Genomic DNA, 27,536 nt, shown 5'->3' with positions numbered 1-27,536 from the left:
AAATATATAAGTTTTACAATGATTTGTGTTTTTCATTTATCTTTTGAGTACATTATGTTTTGGAGTAGTAAGAACACATTAATCATCAAATTTAAGGACTCTGTCAAGTAGAAAATTGGATCTATAGTTGAAGTTTTAGATAAAATTCACAATTTCATTGGATTTTAGATTCTTGGCATATGTAATAGTAACTTAGGAAAACTTTATTAAAAATACTTGGAGATCTAATAGACTAAACTTCACAATTAAGTAAAAAAACTTATAATTCAATGCTGTACAGGAATACAGGATTTGAATAAGAAATTATCCAAAGTTAATGTGTTTTGGGTCTTAGTATTGTTTTCTATTTATATTTGTTTTTAAATATAATAAATATACTTATCTATTGAATGTATTTTGTAGATTTTTTTCTACATTTATTATACTGTACGTACCTATATACATATTTTATAAAATAAAATATACGAATTCGTACTTCTATAAGTACTTATGTTTGTACTTATTTTTGTATTTTAATTAGGTAAATTCTATTATGTTCTTTTTTTATTAGAGTTCCCTTATTTATTATTATTATCTATTGTTGGCAAAAAAAAAAAATAGTTTAATAATCTACTGATTACCGAATTCATAATCAGAGCCTAATACTTAATCAATGAATCTTAAAATATTCTTGGAAATACAAATATAATTTTTAAATATTTGAACATGAATAATTTAATTGATTTTCGAAACAAAATTTTCTGACGTGTATAAGTTTTACTTTAATGTATAGGTTTTGTAACACAAATATTACTACATCTTTCAAACGAAATTCAAAAATTCAAAATTTGTTTTTATTAATTACTTATTGAGGAAAAATAAGGAAAAGGGATTATTATACGTTAAATCAATAGATAGAAGTTTTTTTTTCTCATGGTGCATATTATGGTATTTAGAATATATTATGTCATTTTCTAAGCAGGCTGTCTACATAGGTTTCAATACGTCATCATAATATGCATACCTCATGAATAAGTCTCAACATTGCTATATAGACTATAAAGAACATATTATGCAAACAAGCAGTGTATAATTCGTATTATTAGGCTGTCAGTTTTTTCATTTTTATTTGCGGGTAAATGCGGTCTTTTACACTTTGTATTCATATTATTTTGCCTTTAAGCAATCATAATATAATATTTGATAGCTTTTATAAATAATTACATTTATCAACACTGTCTGAAGTGTCTACGTTACCAATTGTCTAGGTTTTACTGGTGTCGTCTAGAAAATTATATACCAATGCCTAAGAAAACGTTTTTGACGTGTCGGTGCCTATGATATATCATACTATATTATGTTATAGTACCTACTTATGCGGATGTATATAACTACTTTTATTTGTAAACTGTTATAACCATAAATTATGATTACTGTCAAAATATAATTGTGTAATTTATATCTCTCGTCCCCGCGGCACATGCTAGGAAGTTCTTGTTTGTGACGATCTAACAATACAGATAATGTTACCAACTTATATTAATATAATACTGCGTTAGGAGAGGTAAAATATACACGAAAATAATGGGCGCGACTCGCATGACTAAGCCAACATAATGCGATATAACTTCCCAAAAAGACGACTGTCTTTAAGTGTCCGAAAACAACGTAAAAAATAAACTCAACGATATGCTCGTTAAATATTTGTATGGTTTCACGGACAATTTGCGACAAGATTGGTTTTTTAAGTATTGTGTATCTCATATTGTCGGATACGAATGGAAACCGGACTTTGTTGTCGGATCCGAGCCGATAAACCTCGTACAAACTAGTAAACGTAAATGAAATTGTAGGGCTTACAAAATGTCTCCAGCCAGTGAGCCCACCCAGCTACATACCGATTGCCAAAGGCCCTGAACTTATTTTATTATCCCCAAACGACAACGGGAAAAAATTGCTTTTTATGCATATCTGGGATTTTGTTGTAATTATAATTAATTAATCTACTTGAATTTGGTACTTGCCTATATTATTATATATAATAGGTGCTAGGTGCATGTCTATACTTTTTTATAAAAAGTTATATTAATTTCATAAATCAAAAAGTTTCAAGCAATTAATCATATAGTTTTTAGTTGATTCCTTAACGTTAGTTATGATTATGGTTTGATTAGAATTTAAAGCATTTGCATTTTATTTAATGCTTTTATATACAAATATACGATGTTGTTTATTTTTTTATTTATGTAAAATAAATAAGACTTCGGCGTCTATGGCCATTGCCCATTGACATACAAGGAGTTTAAGGTTAAACATTTTTTAGTATACAGTATTTACATAAACAAGAAAAGATTATAAACTATTTATAAGATTAGTCTTAATTAAAAAGGTCATCATATGACTTGATGTTTTTTACATGTATTTATATGTCATGTAATATTCAATTGTATAAAGTTCAATTTGCATTATTCTTGTTTTATGTTTGTAAATAAGTTATAAATGCGCGAATTTTTATGAGATTGTATATTTTCTCCATTTTATATTTTTGGATTTTCATCAGTAATTTTTATCTTAAATATCAATAATTTTTATTGTTTTTCTCTATGTTTAATAACTGTAACATATTTTTACATATTTCAACAAAATATAATATTAATTGCATACTAAATGCATATTAAAGTGAAATTATGCTATAGATAATAAACTACTTTAAAAATCTAATTAAGATGCAAATTAATCCTAACAATGGATTTTATCAATTTCGAACCAACAGTTATTCGGTCAAATAATGTCAATTCACTTTTGACAGGAAACATTGAATTTTCTTCTTCATAATCTTGGTAAGAAATTTGAAAAAATAAATATTTATTTTAAATTATTAAATATTAACCTCATGATTTTTTAAGATTTAAGTTCATATTCAATCAATGATTTAAATATGTGTACATTTGTATTTATTACTATTTTTTTTTTTTTTTTTTTTTAGTGCATATTTTTAAAATTTTTACTGAAAATTATGTCATATAGGTACTCATATTGTGATACTTTTTTAGTGCATAAATATCTATGCTCTAGTTGTTTATATGTTTAGATAAGTGGACCAGTGGATAAAAATTTTGCAGGATACCTCTGTACTGATTATACTTATAACTAATTAACTACTTGTTAAAAATTAGATTATAAATATTCCGAAAAATATTTTAAGTAGGATTATAAATTATGAAAATAAAATTTTTTAAAGTTTTGTGTAAAGAAGCGAAATTAGATAATATGTAAAACAATGAATTTTCAAAAAACCAATACGTCCAAATAATGAATATAAACACAATTAATTCGTATACAAATTAAATTTCAAACGAGTATTTGTTAATTAGGTCGTATTGCTTATACTTTATATTATAGCAATGATTATATTATATTCAAACACAAACACAGATATAATATATATAATAATAATAATAGATAGGGGCCATACTAAACAGAACAGCAGCCAAATCAACCCTAAACCTGATTGACACAGTCAACAACAGCAGTCTAAGACTTGCACTTGGTGCCTTCTGGAGTAGCCCAACACTCAGCATTTACAACATGGCTGGTGAACCCACCCCGACCCTGAGAAGATTAGAATTATTAACAATATACATCGCAAGACTGGCTAGACGAAACGGAATCAAACAATGTTATACAAAAAATAAAATCACGGAATTTATCAATAAAAATGTAGAATCTCCTGTAAAAATTAACACTAAACTTAACTTACTTTCAAAACAATACACAGCTCTCGAGATATCTAAAAGCCATGTCCATAACATCTTGGATTACTTCAAAAAACATCAAAAAACATACACGGATGCCTCGAAATCAAATGAAGGAGTTGGCATTGCAATCATATTTGAAAATTCAAACTCAAATATAACATATAGACTCCCAAGCCAATGCTCAATATTCTTTGGTGAAGCAATAGCAATCTTTAAAGCCATCGAACAAATAAACACATCGGAACTCACTAATTTTTTAATCCTCAGCGACTCTTTAAGTGCCATAAATAGTATTAAAAATAAAACAAACCCAAGTGACATAACAATCCTCATCCAAAACAAACTATATGAAGCTAAAACCAACAAAAAACAAATCACACTTATTTGGATCCCAGGGCACACCGGCATTATAGGCAATGAAACCGCGGATAAATTGCTGATAAAAATTGCTGCCTCAGACACAGACACAAACGCACTAGACCTCCTTCCATACGATAACTTCAAAAACTCCACAAAAACCAACATAAAAAAAAAAATAGCAAATCTTATGGAAAAGCCAAACCATTAAATTAAACCAAAACAAGAGCACAATATTCAGATGGAAAAATCCTGACCTAAATCGAAAAGAAGAAACAACTATAAATCACCGAAAAATCGGACACACCAGGATTATTCATGGGTTCCTTATGTCAAGCGATAAACTCCCCATCTGTGAAACCTGCAATACACAGATCACAGTCAATAGTCAAACACATCATCACAGAATGTCATATTATATACCAACAGGAGCGAACAAAACTCAACTTGACGGAAACACTAAAATTCTCGGACCAATCCGAAAATTAAAACTTTCTTAAAAACTAACCAACCTTATAGATAAAATATAATTGTAATTGCTAAGATAATATAACATAATGTAAACCTAAAAAAATTGTAAAAATTGTAATTATATTATTAGTATTTAAGAGATTACCTAATAATCCTTGCTGTCGAGTTATATAATATATAAAGATCAATAAAAAATACATTCATCGCTCCGCCCAGAATCTAAAAATAATAATAGATATTATTATAATATAACCAATGTGCCAATAATTATATGTATAGCCTTACATAAGTATAGTACATACAATTTATAAGAATTAAGAGCATATTAGTAGAATTTTGTTTTGCTAATAATTTTAGCAATCTATAACTTTTTTAGAATTAATAGTAGTTGTATTCATTTGAAATTCGGTTTTTACATACCTATTGAAATTCTTTGCCTTTCAAAGAATTTTGTAATGATTTCAAATGATGTGTAAAAAAAAGTATTTCCAAAACGGTTAATACTTGTCGAGAAAATGCGTGTATTTAATAATGAGGTAAGCTGCATTAAGTACCCATAATATATTATAGGTGAACGGAGAAAAACAAAATAGCTATAGCTACTATTCGGTTCATCCTCTATAACAATTTTTTTTTTTTATGAACTAGAAATCTTAACGTAGGTACGCTATTCGTTTGTTGCCAGTACACGCAAACCCCGAGGAACAAAAAAAAAAAAAAAATGTTTGAAATAATAATATTCTGACGCGTATTATTATTACCTAACATACACGCGGTATAACCCCACGTCGTGTCGTATATAATCGGAGCGATACAACGAGATTTGTCCGAAGCAAAAGATTCTTTCTTTTGGAAAGAGCATAAACATGATTTTATTATTCATAGTAATATTATGTAAATCCACCGTCTGAGTTTCTCATATAGGCATAGGTATTATAGTAGGTATTATACATAGTAATATTAAACTCGTGTGTCGTACGACATCACAAATACTAGGACACTCGGTGCCGATAAATACGATTTTAATCGAATACACCTGCGATGTTTGTTTTGAATCCGGGCCATAATTTTTAATGTCATGTATTATAACCACGGTACCTATATAGGCATACTCGTTCGGCCGTACAACAGGTATCTACGTGTACCTATAATAATATTATAACATATCTATTTAAATGCCAAGCGCGCGTATTATCGGCTGAGGGAATGTTCGTATTGAAAATAAAAAAGTCAGTAAATTATTCACCTACTGCGAGCACATATAGATTAATAATGATAATAAACAGGTACGTAAAAACGATCTGCCCCATGACACAAGCAAGTGTACCTATGTCGGTCATCATCTAAATCGATTACGCGATCTATAAATAGGTTCTGTCTGTGACGGCATAAGATTAATTGACATTTGTGAAGTGAATTTAAATAATGCTAAGAAAATACATTTTAAGACCCTTAAACTTTTTGATATAGATATATTAATTATAACTTCTAAAAACAAGCTTTTTTAGATCCAAGTCCAATTCGACGTAGGTGTTAAGTTTCATTTTTCAAATAAAAAATAAGCCATCAAAACCTGTATATATCAAAAAAGCATGTGGATTTCTCCAGTAGGATTAGTTATTTTTATTAAAAAGTAGGTACGCATTAGCTCCAACGCCCTTAAGAGAACACCACACATCTGTTTTTTTTTTTTTTTTTTGGTTTAATGCAGGTTATTTTAACGACATCATAAAAAATAAAACTTGTACAATATCTTAAATAAATCCTGCAGGGCCCTTACAACGTAGGGGGTCAGAAGGACCCATCATGGTACTGGGAACTGGACTTTCTAGGGGCCGTTCATGCAAACAATTACTTCAAAATATATTAGAAAAATGTTTAGGGTCCGGATTTAGTTCTGTACCAGGGCCAAAAATATGACGTGGTGGGCTTAAAAAAATCTGTCAGTAAACGTTGTAGATTGTTACGTAATTACGAGTAGGTTATATAAGAAAAACGATTAAAAGTTACATTGAGTAAAACCTAACGCTGAATTTTTTGTGCCCTGCATAGACCGGTTTTGCCGATGATGTTTGTTTCATATCTGACCGCTGGTGGTTGCTAATTAATAATAAACGATCTACAACGTTTTGCAACTAATTTGGTTAAATAATTACTATTTAAATCAATATGACTAAAAAATCAAAAAAGTTTTCTGGTGAAACAAAGAAAAACATACGACAGATGAATATAAAATAATGAACTTTAGTATAGGTAGTACTATATGTATAGTAGTAGATTAGAACGGAGCAGAAGAAAATTTCAATTTCGGGTCAAGGATGAAACAGTTATTTACGGTCTACATAACATATAAATAATATATTGTGAATTTTCAAATTCAACCGATTAATGCGATATTGTGCGAATTTATCCGAATTAAGATTGACAGCTTTCGGCAAGCGAAAATAATAAAGTGTACACGGCTATATACATCGTACATGGCTATATAATATTACACAATGTTTTTTTCTTGAGAATATTATATTAACAATAACCATTTTCAATTATACATAATTGGTGTGTATGCATTTTCGTTCAACTGCACTTACTTATATTAGTAATTTCTAAACTATAACCTTCATCGTCATCGTCGGACTGGATAATGGATCAAACGGTCTATTTATATTTTGTGACACGAGAAATAATTTAATTTCGAAACTGTAGCTACTTAGCTACTAATGAAATTGTATTTTGTAATTTTTATTTTTCATTCGATAGTTTTGAGTTGAGTCGGACAAGACGATTCGATCAAGTAATTTTTGATTTGGAAACATAATTGTAGCACATTAAAACGTATTATATTAAGCGAATATTGCAAATTATATAGACTCTAGGGTATAATCTTTGCTTTTATTGCCACTGAGCCACTGATTTTGGTAAATCCGCTAAAAATTATCCAGTAAAAACCAATAACTTAAATTGTAAACGCTGCAAATGTCATAAATTTACAAGACACGATTTTAGACCTTGGAAATATTTATACAGATGTTAAGGCAGTGAAAATATAACGACGGCAGCTGGTATATCCGTTTCCACCAAAAGTGTACTTATTTTCAACCAGTAGGTACCCGTTTCAGCCGTAATAGCATACCTCCCTCGTCTTAGTCAGCTTTGTCTTTCTTTGCTAATAACTGTTTTCACCATTTCTATCAGATGAGATATTGCCCGATTCCACGTTTGCAAAAAAACAATTTCCATATCGTTAAAAGCTGTTGTATACAGTAGGTACTAAGGTACCTTAGTTTATTTTAAGTACTTATGCTATAAAATATTGAAATACCGAAATATTGTATAGAAGTATAGTGTATTAAAGTATATGAACCAATTAAATAAATGCAATACACTTATATTAAATAAACCTATTAAATATGAATAAAAATAATTTTATATTGAATAAATAATTTATTAAGAAATAATAATCTACTTCGGACCGGTATACCGAGGACCGATGTTGTAAGTCAGTCGGATACGTATTACATACAGGGATTTAGTTTATTTTTCTGAAAATATTGACGTTTAAAAATTTTGTTTTCATTAATTTCATGATTTTTAATATTTTTTCTAGTTTTGAAGAAATAAAATATGATTAAAAATTTATGACTACCTATTAGGTTCACGGAAAGTATTCGGCTGGCTGTATGGGAATGCGCGCGGAGCGGCGGGTCAAGTGTTTGGTAACATTACGGTGTTAAATAATTCGCAATTTTTCTCGAAACTAAAAAAAATATTAAAAATCAGGAAATTAATTTTGAAACGTCAATATTTTCAGAAAAATAAATTCAACAAAATGGCTATCTTTAATTTTTTTTTGAAATAATTAAATAAAAATATATATTTTTTAATTTTTTTACCAAAACATTAAAATAAATTAAAATATGAAATAATTGTAGTTCTTATCCCTGCGAGTCTTATTATAAAACTAGAATTTCGATATCATCATTATTTCGGGAGATATCGCGATGGGTAAATCCTCACGGTTAGGTTTTTATTTAGGTAAATTATTTTAACTTTATTATGTTTTAGCTGACCTACTTACAACTTAGGTAGGTACTATAGTAAAAAGTTACTTAATCATTCTTACAATTAAAAAATGATTTTATTAAAATGTGTATATAATACCGTATTCTCAACATTTTATAGTATTTTAATTTTCAAGTATACTTTCTATGTACAGACATTATTTTGGTGAAACGTTGAATCAATCAATATTCAATATATCTCTTTTGGCGGAAAAGGAAAGAGTACAGTTTTGGCGAGTGTATGTCCAAACGTGTTATGCCGGTAACAACTGCAAATACTTACGAATATTAGTGTCTAGGTATGGGATTTATGACCTAAATTTCTATAGGTTCTTTTAGTAGTATTAGCAAGTAATAACGCTAATACTTCGTAAGAACCTATAGAAATTAAGCGACATACGTTTGGGTGAGTTTCTCGTAGGTGTTTGAACGAGTATGATTCAATATAAAAGATCAAAGATGAAATTTTAATAAGCATATGTCATTTGAAATTAAAGATGTAGAGTACATGAAACTTATGTGAGTAAAATTTAAGAGAAATAAAAAACAAATATACTCTTTTAATTTATTTATAATCATTTAAATTTTTATTCATACACACTTATACTTTACTTATATATATTTTTTTAATTCATAATAATATATATTTAAAAGGTCACCCAAACGCATTATGTAAAACTGTTCAAACATACTACAATTTTCAACAATTCGCTCAATTGCCAAACGACCAACAATAGTATAAACAAACGTTCGGTTGGCATACATAAAGATATTAACCTCCAAGCACCGAATAAAACGACAAAAAAAGCAATACAGATCTACATTGGACAATAATAATTGTTAAGATTACAAGGTTATACTGCAGAATTACAAAAATAATATTGTATATCCAAATAAATCTGAAGAGGTAATACTCCTCTAAGCCACTATTAACTTTCAAAATGCGTTTTTTCTATCACATCCATTTTCAGATTTATGAGTTACATTGAATTTATTCAAAATTAATGATATTTTATACCTGATTGTGGACTCGTGCTCTTAATCAATTTTAAAATTCTCAATAGATTCTAAATTATATTATTATCATCATTAACCAGATTGAATTCGATTGTTCAAATCTAATTTGAAATTTTTAAATTACAAATGAATACTATATGACAATGTTATTACATTATGTACCACTGAACCCATTACTGATCGAAAACAAAGTACAAACATACATGCAATTATTGTAGTAAAGTACAAAGATACGATTTGAGTAAAATATACGTTATTTTTGTTTTGAAAATAAATATTTTAACTGTGGTTCATGGGGTCACACTCTATTTACTGTTCTGCGTTTATCTGTTATAGTAGTACTATATGAACTTACTATTATACGTATGTACAACAGAAATTTAAAAAAAAAAACATAAAGAAATAGTTTTTTTCAAAGAACTACCTTGTGTACCTTTGCAGCAACAATTAACAAAAAAAAAAAGAATAATTTTTTTCGGAGCATACGCCCTGATATAGTAGCCTGTTCGGAATAGTAAATATAGTCACTGCAGGTTACTGCAGTGGTTCGTGGAAGCTGTTGCAGTGACGAGATTGGTTCGAGTTACAATAAAATCGAGTAATTTGTGCACAGCTTTGCGGTTATATTGCACTCTGTCGAATTAGGAATCCGGTCCGTGCGTAAAAGTCACAGTCCAGTCTTGGACTATTTATTATTATTATTATTATTCCTCAGACACCATAAAATAAAATAATCATATACCTACAGGCAGCAGCACAACAGCTGTCAACGACCCGCAATGTACGTCGTCGCAGTGTGCGTATTATTATTATTATTATTATCATCATTAGCCATGATTATACAAGGTTTATCTTTATACGAGTGTAATGCTTGACAGTTTGGCGGTGCTACCTATTACGCCTAGTGAAAGTGTTGGGCAAACATTACATATGGTTAGAATTTATCGGAAAAATATTGTAATATTATTTATAGTTTAAAATTCATGAATTTTGATAAAATATGACACGAAATCGTTCGAATTATTCGATAGCTATCGCCTATAATACGTATGATAATAAATAGACACGTCAAAAAAATATTTTATTTAATATTTGAAAATATTTTTTATAATCAATTCAATTAGAACTAAACAAAGTTAATTATGACGGAGTACAATTTAATTAGGTTTTGCCATGCTTGTTTTAACGTGAATCGTCCCGGTGTGATCCATAAAAATGGTATGATCCATAAATGTGTCATGAAAGACTCAAACTAAAAACGATTTTTTTTTTATTGCTTAGCCAATGTGCACTTTTCAGAAGACGGAAAGATAAGTTTAATTAGTCTATATTACACCTTTACACCTCAAATATTTGTTCATGTGATTTTAATTTTTTAAATTTATAATAATAAAATATTATATCTCATATTCTTATTGTGCCCAAGCCCCAAGGGTACAGATTGTATATTTCTTGTTAAAAAAAAAAAATTTATAATATTATTTTCAATAACTTTGTCGGCTTAATTTTTGTATATTGTTTATAGACTTATTGGCATTTAAATATTTAATATAAGAATATCGATTAGAAATATTTGTAACAATTTTAATTTATGTTAAAACCTCTGGAAAAAAAAATATATATATAGGACAAGTTAAGTTTAACAAAAAAATTACGGACAATGATGGGCACTACCAAAAATATCAGTTTACAATTTATAACACTGCAAATGAATTTGAACTATTAAAAACATATAAACATTTGAAAACAGGACACACATGGCATAGTTTGATGTATTTAATCAACATAATACGAGTACATTGATGTGCAAATGCTAAGTCATCATGACATTTCTTAACTACCTTGAGAGTTGATGAAGATATTATCAGACGTATTAAATTTTTTTCACCCCATGGTTCCCCTAGGTAAGTTAACCTAACCTAACCTTTGGGCGTTCACAATATTTTGATAGCTCTCAAATTATTATCAAAATAAGTGAAATAACACACAGATAGAGTATAGCTGGACGAAAAAAAAAACAATGACTATTTAGTACTAAAAAAAAACTTTAAAAGGACGCGTGATGTGTTTCGTTATCGTTTTCATGATGATTACAAAATAATGTTTATAATAATAAATTAATAGTTACACAAGCAGGCCTACATGGCTGTATGACATAAGCGCCAAAGGTACAAAAATGACCTTTCATTTGCGCCAAAATCTGTAGAACATAAGCGCCAATCTAATATTGTATACCTGCTATATCCAACATATGACATAAGCGCCAAAGGTACAAAAATGACCTATCATTTGCGCCAAAATTAATATTTTATATAAGTATTGAGTAGGTAGTTATTTAAAAATTTCTATATCTTATAAAAATTATATTATATTAATATTATTAATTATTATGTTGATAGTAAATTATAATATAGGTATAGGTACATGCATGGGCGCCCGGAGGGGGGGCAAGACGGGGCATTTGCCCCCCCTTGGAATTCAAATAGAATATTGAACGTTAACTTTTATTTTGATTTATTAACATTTCATCGATATTTTTACTTTTTAGTGTGTGCTGTGTGGGGTTGTCGATCGTAATAACAATATATGATAAGGCGTACAAAATAATGCGTATTACATTAAGCGCGCAAAATTAATTACGTTTAATAATAGATTTACTAGAACATAGCAAAATATTTTTCCCTGGCATTACAATTGCATTAGAAATTTTTCTGTCTTTGCCAGCTACAATAGTTGTGCAGCCGAAAGATCATTTAGCACTTTACGAAGGGTTAAAACTTGGCTTCGGTCTACGACGGGCGAAGACCGATTAAATGGCCTATGTATGTTAAGTGTCCATCGAGAAAGAGTTGATACAAGAAAAGAGAAATTAATTGAACAGTTAATAACAAGGTTTGCAATAGAACAACCACGAAGACTTCAGTTTTTATTTAATAAAGAATATAAATACCAATATAATTCCAACACATTTTTTAGGTTGTAAGGAATATATTTTTTAATGTTATTTTTGGTGTTGGATTTCATATAATTCTAACACATTTTGTAGTTTACAAGGAATACAATTTTTTTAATGTATTTTTTTGTGTTTTATTTCATTATGCCCCTCCCTGATAAATTTCCTGCGGGCGCCCATGGGTACATGCACATCAATATTTAATAGATTTAATAAATTGGTTGATTTTTTATAAAAATAAAATGTCGATAATAAATTATAATATACATGCACATCAATATTTTATACATTTAATAAATTGGTTGATTTTTCATAAAAATAAAATAACGAAATTACGAAATAGGTACTAACAATATGTTATAACACAAACTGCTCACCCACTGTCTATTTGACAATCTATCGTAATCAGATAATACCTACATATTTTGTCGATTACGATTAGCGTTTGGAGTTTTTTTAATTTAATTCTGTTATTTAATTTCTGACGCTTTTGTACGATACAACTTGTTTTTCTTATCCCATTTTGGCGCTTATGAACGATACGATTTTGGCGCTTTTGTACGATACGACTTTTTTTTTCTTATCTTATTTTGGCGCTTATGTCTTACACCGGCCTACATTATAATGTTGGTTTCCGGATCCCTTCACAAATAACTCACGCGACGCACAGTTTGAATACCATACTGATACCACTTATACGTTACTATAACTCGCGAGTCACGAGACATCGCAGTCAATCATATATAAGTGCAGTAATATTATGATGTTAACATTTTGTACGAAAGATTTCCTTACCTGCTGACGTCATCGGAAATGCGGGGCGGCGGCGGCGACAACGACGATGATGATGGTTGCTGTTGCAGATCGTCGGTGCAGATCTCTGCCGCGGTCTTAGTGTACGTGTCCTGTCTTGTCAACACTTTCCGGTTGAGTTCAGGAGTGACGGGCTTCAGACGAGGTATCTTTGACGTGACCGTCGACGGCGACGTGTCGGCGTTCGCGGCCGCCGTGTAATGATGGAACGAATTGCTCCGTCGGCCGATCGTTGCGTAATTGGGCCGGACGACCGTAGATTCCGTTCGGCTGGCTCGGACGGCAGCGACTTCCGGAAGAACCGTGGCTTCCGTTTGTGTGGTGCGATTATGGCCGCCGTGCAGATGATCGTCTCTGGCGTCCGTCTGGGTGGCGCGCGTCACTGGTGCGGCGGCTGGTTTCGCGTCCGTCGTCACGTCAGCCGAACACCCGACGTGCTTGAACGTCGGTTTGGCGGCCACACTGGCGTCGTACGTCCGCGGCCTGGCTGTAACGCCGATCGTGACCGTCCTGATAGCCGCGGGCCTAGAAGACTGCGTGCCGACGTTCGCAGTCGCCGTTGTCGCAGTGACGGCCACCACCGCCGCCGGCGGCACTACGGCGGCCGGCTGGACGTCGGCGATCGCCACGGTCTGAGTGTGCGCCACTGAGGTGGTCGGCTTTACGGCGTCCTTGGTCTGCGTGTGCGCTGTCGTTGTGGCCGGCTTGGCGGCCGCGTCCGTCTGGGTGTGCACGGCCGTCGCGGACACAGGCCGTTCCGTCATTGTAGACGTGTTCACAGACGTGGCCGACGGTGTCGTCACGCCTACGTCCCGGCACATGGGTACGCAGTTGATACCCACCTCTTTGGTGGACACGGCCACGTGTCTATTAGCCGGATGCGCCGACAGAGACCATCCGCTACCGACTAGAAACGAATAATAGTAGAAATCAGTGGAGTACGCAGGGGTAGAGTTTTAGGGTTATAACCCCCCCCCCCCTGAAATTTCCTCCTTTTACAAAAAAATTTATTTATCACCATTTTAATACACAGAGTCGATAGATTGTTGGTAATTTTTAATAGATATTAAATAAATTGTTAGCTTATTATTAATTATTATAATAATTGTTTTTATTTAACCAATTAAATAAAAACTGTTTAGCAAAAAAATAATGTAAATTATTTATTTATGTAAACCCTAACCGAACTAAAATCCTGCATACGTTACTGCAGGTATAAAATAATCTATAAAGCCAACTGCCAAGCGTCTAAAACGAGTAATAGTTCATATATTTTGGCGAGCTGAGGGAAGCGTATTTCGAGAGGTGCTGAATGCTGATTAATGAACCAACTGCAGGCAAGCGCCCTAGAAGGAGATCTCAGACCTCTGCAATGGTGGAAAGATATAGAAAGTTAAAAGATGTCGACACAAGAACGGTAGAGATAATATTTCAAATGACCGCTGCAATAAATGAAGGGGCTTAATATAGAAAGCGCAAGAGGTCGGTAAAGCAAAAAAGAAAAAAAATTGTAAAATTGACTGTATTAGTTAGGCTGGAGCCCGGCATAGATAATCGGCACAAAGCAAAGTATTAAGAGGGGCCCATACACTACGATTATTCTAGATTGTGAATGTCATTCATAATTACGCGCCGTTGCGTAATATTATAATTGTCACTCATCATCATTTTACACGAATAATGAAAATATTAAACACGTTTGATTTTTTCCACTCGAATTCCGATTGTATAATATTATATGGATAAAACACTCGTAGGCTTATACCTGTATAGCGCTGTTGCATATATTGTAATACTTAAAACTATAATAAAACAAAAGAGACGCTTTTAAAGGTATGTGAAAATGTATAGCCAAAACGTAAAAAGAACAATTTTCCAAAGACTTGGTACATTATTTTTATATAACATTGTGATAACGTGATGAGTTATATTGTTTTGTGAATACGTCGAACTTTTTTTAATTGTATTAAAACGCAATAACAGACACACACACACACACACACTCATCAGTACTACGACCTACTCGTTTGTCCGCAAACGGCTAATGCAATTCTGCGTGTTTACAATGTTTACATATTATGTAGTGAAAAATCGGAAAAAAATATATTACACCATACTAGGAGCGATACATACTCGGAGCGTAGTCTCGAGACACGTTGTGCTTCATCCCGTGTTAATTATTTATAGTCATCTTGCCCACTATACCATTATACGAGTATTATGTGTTGCGACGTTCGTGCTCTGCAGAGCAAGCGGCGTGATCCGTATGCGTGCAGTTTCCCCCCTTACCGCTCTCAGTGTACCATGGATATTGTGTTAAGACTATATAGGTTAGCTCCGTACGACTGTTTTCGAAAACCGCATCAACCCAACGTCACTCGCATCCGTTTACATATCACAATAATTATACTATCCTATTGTTATTGTATACACTCGTAGTTGTATATGATGTATATTACCTATACCCACTTATAATTTGTATACAACGAATCCCCCGTCCTAGAGGGAAGTAACTCAATTTTATCAATTTTTTTTATTTCAGCTTGGTATTACTGTATTAAAAAAAAAATTTTTTTTTTTGATTTCCAACGAAGATGGCTGGAGTAACTGAATATTATTGCATACGTAACATTATTACGTCTTTAGTTATGCATGCAACAATCAGCTTCACTGGGCATCCAGAAAAACAGGAATACTAAATTGGAATATAAAATTTGGATCCTATAAACTTCACAATTTCAATACGTTATCATGTGACCCTTTGGCCTTTTCTATCTTATTGGATTTTATCCTGCACATCTATATTAGCGTCCAAATTGATAAATAAAAATTGTTGAATCATCAAGTTCAACATTTTGTGTAATTCATTAAAATTATAAAAATATCCTAATTATTCATTATTGACTACAAAAAATAAAAAGGTATATTTTTTTCTTCTAAAACCAAAGACTTGACTATATTATAATCAATAAAAGATTATCCTCATGACCTCATGCAAATTTTGTTAACTGGAATTTAAAAACAATTTTTAGCCATGTATTTTTTATGAGCTGTTTAGTTCAAATGTCTTAATATTGGATATTTAAATGCATAAGAGCGGTTTCAATGATTTATGTTAATTATAGAGATTTTAGAATTTTGAGTTCAGTGATAAATGCAATGATTTTCATGATTTTATGCATTGATGTGTTGTGTGTATATATCTGCATCATCACTTATTATATTATAGCAGTAAAAATGTTTAAATTCTTTACTTTGAGGCTGGTTATTTGTACCAAATTGTATATAATGTAACTGGTACTCTGGGAAGTCAAATGTAGTATAACATTCATAGTACTTTTCAAAATAATTAGGGGGAACAATTTTTTATCTACGAAATCGATTTTGTTTTTTTCGCTTAATGTCATAAAACGTGAATGTTTTTATGCGCAAGATTATTGATTGACTCACTCAGCATAGATTGGTACTATATACGAATATTAAGTAGTATATTGTAATTTGTAGTTTTAATGTAATATGACATGATCGATCATCGATGTACTATTGTACTTGTTCCCTACCTATGCCACGGTCTCTTGCACACGATTCCTGTTATTCGCAACCTAATTACCTGAATGTAAATCGCGTAAATCAAAACAGGATCATTCGCAAAAAGTTTATGATAAACAAAAATGACCTATCGATTTCATTCTGTGTAAAAGTAACAGTCACAAATTCGTGTGTGGTAGAAATTCAAATAATAATATCAATCGATACTCTGGTATTCCGGTATTTGGTACATGTGTACGCATACAAATTATATACCCATTTTAAAGTTAAACGAGGTAGTTATTACTTTATTAGTTAAAGCTTAGTAGCTTAAAATACATCGCGATGTTCAAAATTGTCTTGTAGCTTACAAAAGAAAGCTACTGGAAATAGAAAACCAGCTTATCGTCAATTTTATAATATTATAATTCATTAGTATGAACAACAAGATATGTAAAATATTGTGATGATGAATATACTTTTATGAGGAAATCATCACTTCGCACTTCAATGATTAAAAACAACTGAATTAGTATATGGGTAAAGGGTATTGCATAAAACACGTGTGCGTATAATACTATAATATTTCAATTTCACATAATAAAATATGCTGAAAAACAAAATATTTACAAGTAACATTTTTTATCCTATATACCGACAAGTCACTTGTTGGAAAACTATTTGTATCTAAAATTGTATTTGAAAAATAACGTTTAAAAAATATATATGAAATTATTACGTGGAAAACATGATCATATTAAATAATCAATTAATAAATAATAATATAATATTATGTGTATATACATTATACATAGCTTCTCCGGTGGAACATATAGACATTGGCATATTTATAAATTAATAGTATACCTTCAATGGGGTTGCTTCTTCGCTCTGGTTTCTTGTAGTTATTTTATTTATTATATCATAAAATAAGCATGTTGTTTAAACTTGTCAGAAATAGCGTAATATAAAATTATGAGAAAAAAAAGAAAATTGTAAATAATGGTCATGTGCAATGACAATTTTATAAGTACATGTCCACATAACATAATAATAAAATAAGTAGGTATGTTATTTCATATTTATTATACTTATTTCTAAGCATATTCACGTAACCTTGAAAAGATGAACGTCTGCACGTTTAGAGGTTATACCTCGTAATAAAATTAAAAATCTGATTTGTCTAAATAATCGTGTATAACTATCAGCGTAGACTCAATAATAGTTTAACGATATAAGATAAATAGTGTATGCAATGACATAATATAATAGGTTTCATTTAATAACAACTACAATTTTTAAATATTATTGTCATATCATTTAATGGGTATAAATAAATATATTATTATTATATAATATTTTATATCAACAAAATAACTGTTTCACACTAACTAAATAACTAGTCAACCACAGAGAGTTCTATATGTCTATAAAATTGAAAATTTAAATTTAAGAGGAATTTAACAAACACCAAATTAAATCATATGCTCAAATGATAATTTTGTTTTCCCAATCGATATGAGTTTTTTGAATTCGTGAAAACGAAGCACCTTCACTTATTTATTTTTGTATAATTTTGTAAGTTGTACTTAATACTTAATACCTAATTACATAGTAAATTGGTATATGTTATAATATTCAAATGTATACATTATAGATACACTGTATTAAATATTTTGAATAAAACTTTTACACAGTTTTGAACAATAAAAATCGCTCAATAAAATATTTTATATAACTATAAATGATAGATATAGTAACATTTAATAAATTCCTTAGCTACCTATTTAGTTATCAAAACAAATTGTTTTTTTTTATGAAGTTTAATTTTAAATTTATTTTACTGATCAGTGTTTTAATTTTTTATTAAAATAGATATTTTTTATTAAGATATAGGTAATAAATGTATATAATTAGGTAATAATTATTATTAGGGCTGAGATTTTGATAATTTTTCTGGTGTTTTGAAATGCTGCTGAGTAAGCATAAAATGTATTTTAGATGATACTGCTTAATTAAGAGTATTTTTTTTGCAGTTTTTAACTAAATTCACTTTAAATGGATTTTTGACAATTTAAGCGTAATTTTTTTTAGTTTTTAGAGAATTTTTTAGAATTTCTTCATAAAATTAACGAACATTTTTTGCGATTAATAAGAGACTTTTGACAAACTGCTGATGGTACGATTGGTACGAATAATAAATTATACGCCTAAAGCGATTATTAAAACCAAATATAATGTTTCGATCGGATTAAGTCACAAAACGATATTTTTTATATTCGTGTTTAAATTTTAGGCAGTTTATAAATTATGTTGGATTATATCAATTTCAATAATCCCCAACTATAAAAAAAGCACAATCTACTTTTAGTATCAACCATAAAGTAGGTATTTTATTTAGTTAAATGTCCATATGAACATGACACTTTTAAAAATAATTATTACAAATAATTTATCAGCTACCAACTATATATACTATATAGGTATCTATAAAAAATTATAATTATTATTAATTATTTTATTACATTATAAAGATATAAATATGGGGGTTATACGTTTGTTGATGTTCATTTTCTTCCTAGTGCTTCGTGATGTTAAGTGCTTATTTTATTTTTTCAACAAGAATACCAAAACAATAAAATTGATTAGGTATTAATAATAAATGTTCATTAATATATATCTATTCTATCTACTGTATTACTGTAAAAAGTACGTGTGTCTGTATAGACTATAGTGGCTGAGTAACTTTCATGTGTTATCAATTATCTTGTTTCCAAGTCTTGAAAAAAAATAATTAAGATATATTTTGACCTATCAAATAAATAAAAAATAAATAAAATATCTATTTAAATAGGATACCTACACAGGTGTATAGTTATTTGTTATTATTTTATTAATTTATTTTTCATAACAAACATTTTAACAGATATTCAAGATTAATATCTATACAAACAAAATACGATGAGTTTTAGAAAAATCAATACAAAATATAATATTATGTAAGTACCTATAAGTACGAAAAAAGTTATAAATTAATAAAAATGATCATGAATTATTATATTTATATATTGGAAAAACAAATGCATTGGTATAATATATTGTTCGCATTAATCTTGTGTGGGAAGCGTAATTGCATCCGGTAATATTATACTATTATAGTAGGACGACCTTCTAGATCTAAAATGCTATTCAAATTGCGTAGGTATAGTAATTTCGGCAAGTGTACAACTTTGCAATGCAAATTTAAACCTAGCCCATCTAGCATAGTTACTTAAAAGGAATATTTGTGTAAAAACACTTACCTGTTGCATATTTATTTGCGTTCTCCAATTTTTTGTGTTTGTCTAATTCGGAGGATAAGCGCTGTTTCTCTAAAGTCAACGAGGAAACCTGCGCCTGTTTTACAAAATAAAACCAATAAAAATGTTAAATATTTCATTATATTAATTTTATACATTTCCTTAAAGCACTACCTAAACAGAAATGTAAGAAATACGTATCTCTTAGAATCACAAATAAAATTACTTATAATATATGTGCGTTAAGATAATTTACTATTAAAATTGGGAATGTGTGTTAACAAAATTTATACTTCGGTTTTATTGAATGTAATTTTATGAATACTATATTTTATACTCAATACGTACGAAATGCAATATTTGACGTTGTTTATACGTAAGAAATTTACTGAAATTACCTCACAACTCAAAATATCCAATTACTTTAATCATTGGTCGCGAACAGATTGTAGAGTTTTTTCTTTAACAAATTTGTCAATTAAAAATAATTTTGTTTGACAGTGTGGAATCGCTTTCAAAATGTATTGCGCTCACGAAGTATATCACGCTAGAAATACGTCGGATTTGAAACTGTATCCCTATGTATGCAATCGGAGACCTTTGTTTTCCAACGACACGCAACAAAACCGTCATCGATTTGTTCTACTTGTTGACACATTGACTGTGTTCACGATAACTAATTTTAGTATTAACACGTGATAGAAGCGAATTTATGGTAATTATAGAATTAATTATAGACAGAGGTTAAAGTGGGAAAAAATTCCAGAGGGGACTAATGTTTCCAAAAAGTTTTAAGCGTTCCATATATAATTTTATGTATAATGTCTAATGTATAAAATCCTAATTTGTTAAAGGGGACGTTTTTTAACCGCCGTCAGAGGTAAGGGGACTGAGTCCTCCTGCGCCCCCCCCCCCACTTTAACCCCTGATAATAGATCTTACCTTTAGCATAGGCACCAGTTTGACTTGTTCTTCTAAATCTTTGATAATCTCCAAACTCTTCACCATTTGTTCCCTGATGAGCTGTGAACACCGCGGTTTTTAAGTCATTAGTACATAAAAATGCTTAATTTGTCAACACAAATTTACTTGGAGTTCGTTGTAAGTGTTTAGAGACCGATGCATGGACTGATCAGGCCTGGTAGAATAACCACTACTGCCAGTTGTATTGCTCTCGAAGCTACTGTCAAGCTTATTGAAATTTGATTCATCACCTTCAACTAAAATTCAAATTTCCAATAGCAAATTGCTTCACAGACATTTGATCTTGTGTTCTTACATACCCAAGTTTTGATTGGAAAATCCTCGAGGTGGTGGAACAATAGAGTTTGACTGAAACGCCAACTCTAGAGTCTCTTCAAAGTCCATTAAAGCCCTATCCAGAGAGTCCTGTACATCTGGGGATGCTCTCGTAACAGCCTCGGAATTCTTAGCAATACAATTATAAATAAATATTTATTTTAAATACGCAAATATAAAATGTGCGTCATATCAGTTTTAAACAACATACAAGTGAAAATAAATCGTTTAAGTCTATACAATTAATGGTTGCTTTGATAATTGCAATTAATCATAAACTACTGTACCACAGCATTAATAAATGCAATTTAATTATTAAATAATAACTTCAGTTTAAATGTAAAATTGATAAAATTTTAAATCGATCTATATTTAGTTATTTATTTAAATCTGTATTAAACGTTATTAAAAAAATATAATACGAGTATTTGTTAAACTTAATACATTTACATTAATTATTAATTAAAAGTTGTAGACAAGTAAAAAAAAAATACTCAATTTATACTGTTTACTACCTATTCAAGTTTCTACTGCAGTAATAAGATTCTGAGTGATTTTTCAGTTTCAATACTGACAATTGTAGTGATAATTAATAATGTTATCTATATATTTTATACATTATGTTATTCTTTTAATAAGTTTTATTAATCAGTTGCTCGTAAAGACGAGATATTTTCATAGAAGTAAAATTATATCAAATATAGGTACACGTTACGGGGATGAGCAATGAGCATGCTAAATAAACCACCTTATACAGTACATATTATAAGTTAAATTATTTAATGTATCTATAGACGTATAGGTACAATTTTAACATAATATTAGTGTTTTCTTATTTTGTTTTCCCTTTCGAAATATTGTTACATCATGATACACTGTATCCGGTACTGTACTTATATACCACGTACCAGATGTTTGCCGTTTAAGTTTTCATCGCTTAATCCCAACAGCGATTCCATTGACTTGAGTTGTCTCCGTCGGTCCGGTACTCTCCCGTCAGTAACAGTGGAGATCCGGTGCTTCTTAACTGGTGAAAGAGGGCGGATCCTATGGTGGTAATCAAACGCCGGGTAACCTCGGTCATGGTTGCCGTTTAACCGCAGCCAGTCTTGTATTTGAAAAGTATCGTCTGCGTGGGGGCAAAAACAATTAAAACCGGTTAAGAAAAAATAAAGGAAAGAAAAGAGAACGAACGCCGAGACGACTCGACGGGAGAGAGAGAGAGAGAGAAACAATAATAATAATAATGGTCACGGATTGCTGAGCACTTCAACTTCAAAACGGATGGACGCTAAGACATACGGAATGCGCCTTATGTACTCGCGTAAAACTGGTCTTCACTCACAACGTCGAATTCCTTCGATGTTACGTTATGTTCGTGTAAATGCTATTTCTAGCTAGATCCAATGGTATTATTTAAAAAAACTAAGTAATGACCGAAATGCACCTACTTACACATAGTATTTCCCAATGCTAATTTTTGTAATCAATTTGTAGTATGCCTCGTGCCCTCGTGCGTTTTTATATTACATTAAATATTTTTAGTTCGTCAATACGAGTTAAAACTACTTTTTTAATGACGTTTGCATTATTACAAAGTGTATTATTGTTATGATAGTAATATAGACAATTTTTTATTAATGTACATAATACAATAATTCAGGTTTTATGGCAATCAGAGTAAAATAATTAAATGTTAGCGATAAATCTTTTAACTGAAAACGCTGTTTACAATTAATTTAATTTAAAACTAAAATATAGCTATATGGGTATAGGAGAACAGTTGAAAGTAACAGACCATTGAGAAAACGAATTGTCTATAGTAGTTAACATATATATGTTTATTATAGATCAATGAGTCCGTATATAAGTATTTTAAATCGTTCCATTGGTTGAATATTTGTACATTTCAAAATACCTATTTAAATTAGGTACCTAGTTACCTACTTACTATACACATTGAGCCATATTATAAATAATAATCAAGGGCATATAGACATATATAGTAGATATATTATAGTTAATACGTTAAACTTGGTTATAACACTCGTCGTCAATGGTTGAAATGATGATTGAGAAACGGCAATGAGGAAAGATGACTTTCTTTACCGGTCGTAGAGTCTAGGACAATATAATAATTATTATTATTCGGACTAATTTAATAATTATTTCTCGCATATCGATGAAAAAATCATATTTTGAAGCAGAATATTTTTTAGGAATTTTGATTATAAAAATCTAATTTTGTATTACGAATACATTTGTAAAAATTACATAAAAAATTTAGATGAGCGGAATCGGAAAAAAATGAACTACTCTGAACGCCTAAAACTTTATGGTAAATTTAAGCCCGTAATCAATTTATTACACATTGAAAATTGCATTTTTAGGCATTTGGAATTCTCACAAAAAAATATTCTACTTTTGAATATAAATTTGTGAAAATCGTGGAAAATATATCAAAAGCATCAATAATTTTTAATATCAGTAAGTAATGATTATAAACAATCAAAAGAAGACTTCTAATTCCTAAAGGCATATAAAGACAATGTCTTAGTAGTATAAAATTACATAAACTATGTTATGCTACTTAACTACCTAAGCACTAAACCATACGAATTCACCAGCCAGGCAAATTTTCTGCCCGAAGTAGTAAGTATAATGTGCATAACACCTAAAACAAAGTATTACTTCAATCGGATTAATTATCCTTAGCATACTACTCACGGCTTGAATTGTATTGTAACACATATTAATAAATTTCTGCTTTTAATATTTTATATTTAAGAACAATTTATTTTATAACAAGCAATAACAAAAAAAAAAAAAGCGGGTAAGTGGATGTCGCTCTGCTGTACATTAGGGGGTGGGGTGGACCTCTGACTAGGGTAGGTTAGATTTAAATGCAATGATAGGTATCATTGTGTACGAAAAACTATTCTGAACGGAGATGATTTGTCAGTCTAGAATATATTATATTTAAATATTGTCATATTAAATTCTATTTTGAAACAAATATTTTATTTTTCAATTAGGGCGCATTTTGCATAAGGCATGGTTAATCAATTTTTCCAAAAAAATTGCATGTACCTAGTTATCATAATTCATAATATCTTATATTATCATCACAGATATAAATCATATACCTGGTTTGAGGATAAATCGTTATCGTTACGCGATTTCATAAAAATTTAAAACTCAAACGCTCAAAACATTTTTCCTAAAATGACGCTTCAAATTTTCTCTATAGCTATTTGAAGGAAAACTTATGAAAAACTTAGAGTTGAATTTTTTAACCTTAGATATAAATACAAACAATTTTATGAATTTTGAACTACAAAATAATTTGCAAATATTCATGGTTTTGACGAATTTTTGTCAATATTTGAACTTCAAATGCTAATAAAAAAAAATTGTGCCTATGTATTCTTATAATTTTTTAATCACTTTAACTTATGAGGAACTTTGTATTAAATTTTCAAGTATTTTGATTGGGCCAAAAAAATTTTATCAATACTTTAAAAAAAATTGAATATTTCAGTTGTCTATAAATATCTCAAAAAAGTCAAAATTTTTCGAAAATTCAACTGTATATAGATAACACTAACATAAACATTTGGTGAAAATTTCAAGTATTTACAGTGATTAGTTTTTGAATTACAACCATATAAAAAAAAATCAATTTGGTCAAAAACTGGTTTTGCGTAAAAATTTCCGTTTTTCTGTCACTTTTTTTTTTTTTGTTTTTCTCGATTTCTTTTAAAAATGTCGGAATGGTTACTTTTGACCTATATAATGCACCAATGATATTTACTTTTACATCGGGAACCACTACCAAAGTTTGAAATTGAAGCATTATTTCGACTAGTTATGCTGTACACAGACACACAAAAAAAAACACACTTCATTGTAAAATCAATACATTCATCACTCCCTTCAGAATCTAAAACAAATTATATTATTCAAACGGACAATCAAATTGCTTTTCCTACTATCTAAGTAGTTAGTAGTTACTACAAATTTATAAATTTAATACGTTTGAACGATACTGATTGATAACACATATTCAGAGTAATTTTGTAATATATCTATAGCCTAAAGGTAACAAACGAATTAATCACATCATGAAGACAATTAAAGTTCATAAAATAAGAATAATAAATATCATGTAATTCGTGTATGTAATAATATAATATTATCATTATGACAGATCACGACCACGCGTGCGACCGTTATTATTATTACGTATAGCTGAACATCGAGTCGTTCGAGAGATACATAATAGTAATATTATTATAACTATATCATATTTTACATAGGAACTAGGTAATTTAAGAAGGTGTTTAATGTATAATATGTGGTTTAATTATTTTGTATTCGAGTATTTTAATTTATTTTATTGAATATATAAATTAAAATGAATTTATACTTGATGTAATTTTATCTATCTGATGTCGTATTTAATATATATAACTAAATTGATTACGGAAATATAATTTCTGAATATTCGAAACTATGAAACTATACAGTTATTTTGTTGTCTAATATTAATTGCAGTTTATTTTTGTTGGTGTCGGTTCTATTGTTTTTCCAGAAAAATAATACCAATACCTACCTACTCATTGATCTAAAACATTTTTACGTGGGTAAAGCATTCATTTTTTGTACACGGATGCTTTTTTCTAGAATTAAGCTAGAATTTTATAAAATATTTGTATTATTTGTATTTGTACAGAGATTTAACTAAATAGTAACATGATTTCAGTTCATTATTCTCTAACTGAATAACTGTAATGCCACATTAATATTTCGATTTTTAGGATAATAAATTCATATATTGAGAATAAAGATACTATTTGATATTTATCAAATCGAAAGTGTCCCATTCTTATAAAATGGTTAAATTATACATGTAGCTTACTACTAATGGATGTGATCGGTGATACCCGATTGAGCACGGTCGTTATCGGTCGACCTTTTAGACGACCCGATTGAGCACGATAAAAAAAAAAATATTGTATACAACGTTGTCAGATTTTCACTAGTACCTACGTATGTTGAGTAGTAGATATTACCAATAGGTAATTACTAACATAAGTTTCCACAGGACATACAATTCTCAATTTTACAAGGCACATCCACATATACACTTGGTTATTATAGTGTTACAAGAAACTCGGGCTGAAACGATCACGAAAATTCAATCCATAGCAAGTAATAATCATAAAAAAATTAGTGTTATCGAAAACCAAAAAATTAACTTCACTATAAAGGCTTATCAGGAGTACTCTGAATTTAAAGTTGTTGATAACCTACTTAAATACTTATTTAAAGTTGGAAATATGTATTTAGGGGAAAAAATTTAAATTTTTATTTTTAAATTTATTTTGATTCGTATTATCAACATTTTTTTATTTATTTTTTTTATATTATGTATTTTTATATTCAGTATTTAACGGAATTAACTGTCATTGTAATATAATATAATAAACTAACTGACGTAGGTACATATGTAATATGTGATTAAAACCCATTAAACGATTTTTATTTTATTACATTCAAATGTATTTTATTTTTTAATATTAATATTATACGATACAAAATGGCAACGTCGCACCTATTTTCGTGCTCAATCGTGTTGTTTTTTGGGTTTTTTTGGGTTCCAATTGTTTGATTCCAACCATGCTCAATCGGGTTGTGAAAAAGGTCAATCGCGCTCAGTCGGGTTCCAGCCGATGTGATTATTCGTTAGACAAGCGTGATTTATATTTTTATTTATTCGCGTTATAATTTGATTTATGTATAAGCCTAGAAAACGTTGAGATATATATTACATAATATTAAAATAATTAGATTGAATAGAAAACAATACCAAATAAATTATAGCAATAAATTTCGATAATATATTATACCAAATAAATACGTATATTATAGTATTTAAATTTATATTTATTTTTATATTATACTTCAAAACGGACATACAATATTTTCTGAAAATTAAACA

General features: G+C 29.8%; 1 protein-coding gene across 1 annotated transcript in view; it reads right to left on the bottom strand.

Moving 5' to 3' along the window:
• Kank (KN motif and ankyrin repeat domain-containing protein 2 kank) overlaps window positions 1-27,536 on the bottom strand; it is a 55,717-nt gene that overhangs the window by 18,672 nt on the left and 9,509 nt on the right. Inside the window, exons 2-7 of the mRNA XM_089215896.1 lie at window positions 22,441-22,661; window positions 21,517-21,661; window positions 21,323-21,453; window positions 21,176-21,256; window positions 20,237-20,330; window positions 13,389-14,313 (exon numbers count right to left, since the gene is read on the bottom strand). Of these exons, the coding sequence (XP_089072022.1) occupies window positions 13,389-14,313; window positions 20,237-20,330; window positions 21,176-21,256; window positions 21,323-21,453; window positions 21,517-21,661; window positions 22,441-22,661 (1,597 nt within the window). The remainder of the gene's footprint in view (window positions 1-13,388; window positions 14,314-20,236; window positions 20,331-21,175; window positions 21,257-21,322; window positions 21,454-21,516; window positions 21,662-22,440; window positions 22,662-27,536) is intronic.

The sequence above is a fragment of the Diuraphis noxia genome, unplaced genomic scaffold (assembly GCF_037042655.1).
Source record: "Diuraphis noxia isolate RWA-SAM2 unplaced genomic scaffold, SU_Dnox_SAM2 contig0001, whole genome shotgun sequence".
In the NCBI taxonomy this organism is placed as follows: domain Eukaryota; kingdom Metazoa; phylum Arthropoda; class Insecta; order Hemiptera; family Aphididae; genus Diuraphis; species Diuraphis noxia.
This window is presented reverse-complemented; position numbering and strand designations above follow the sequence as displayed.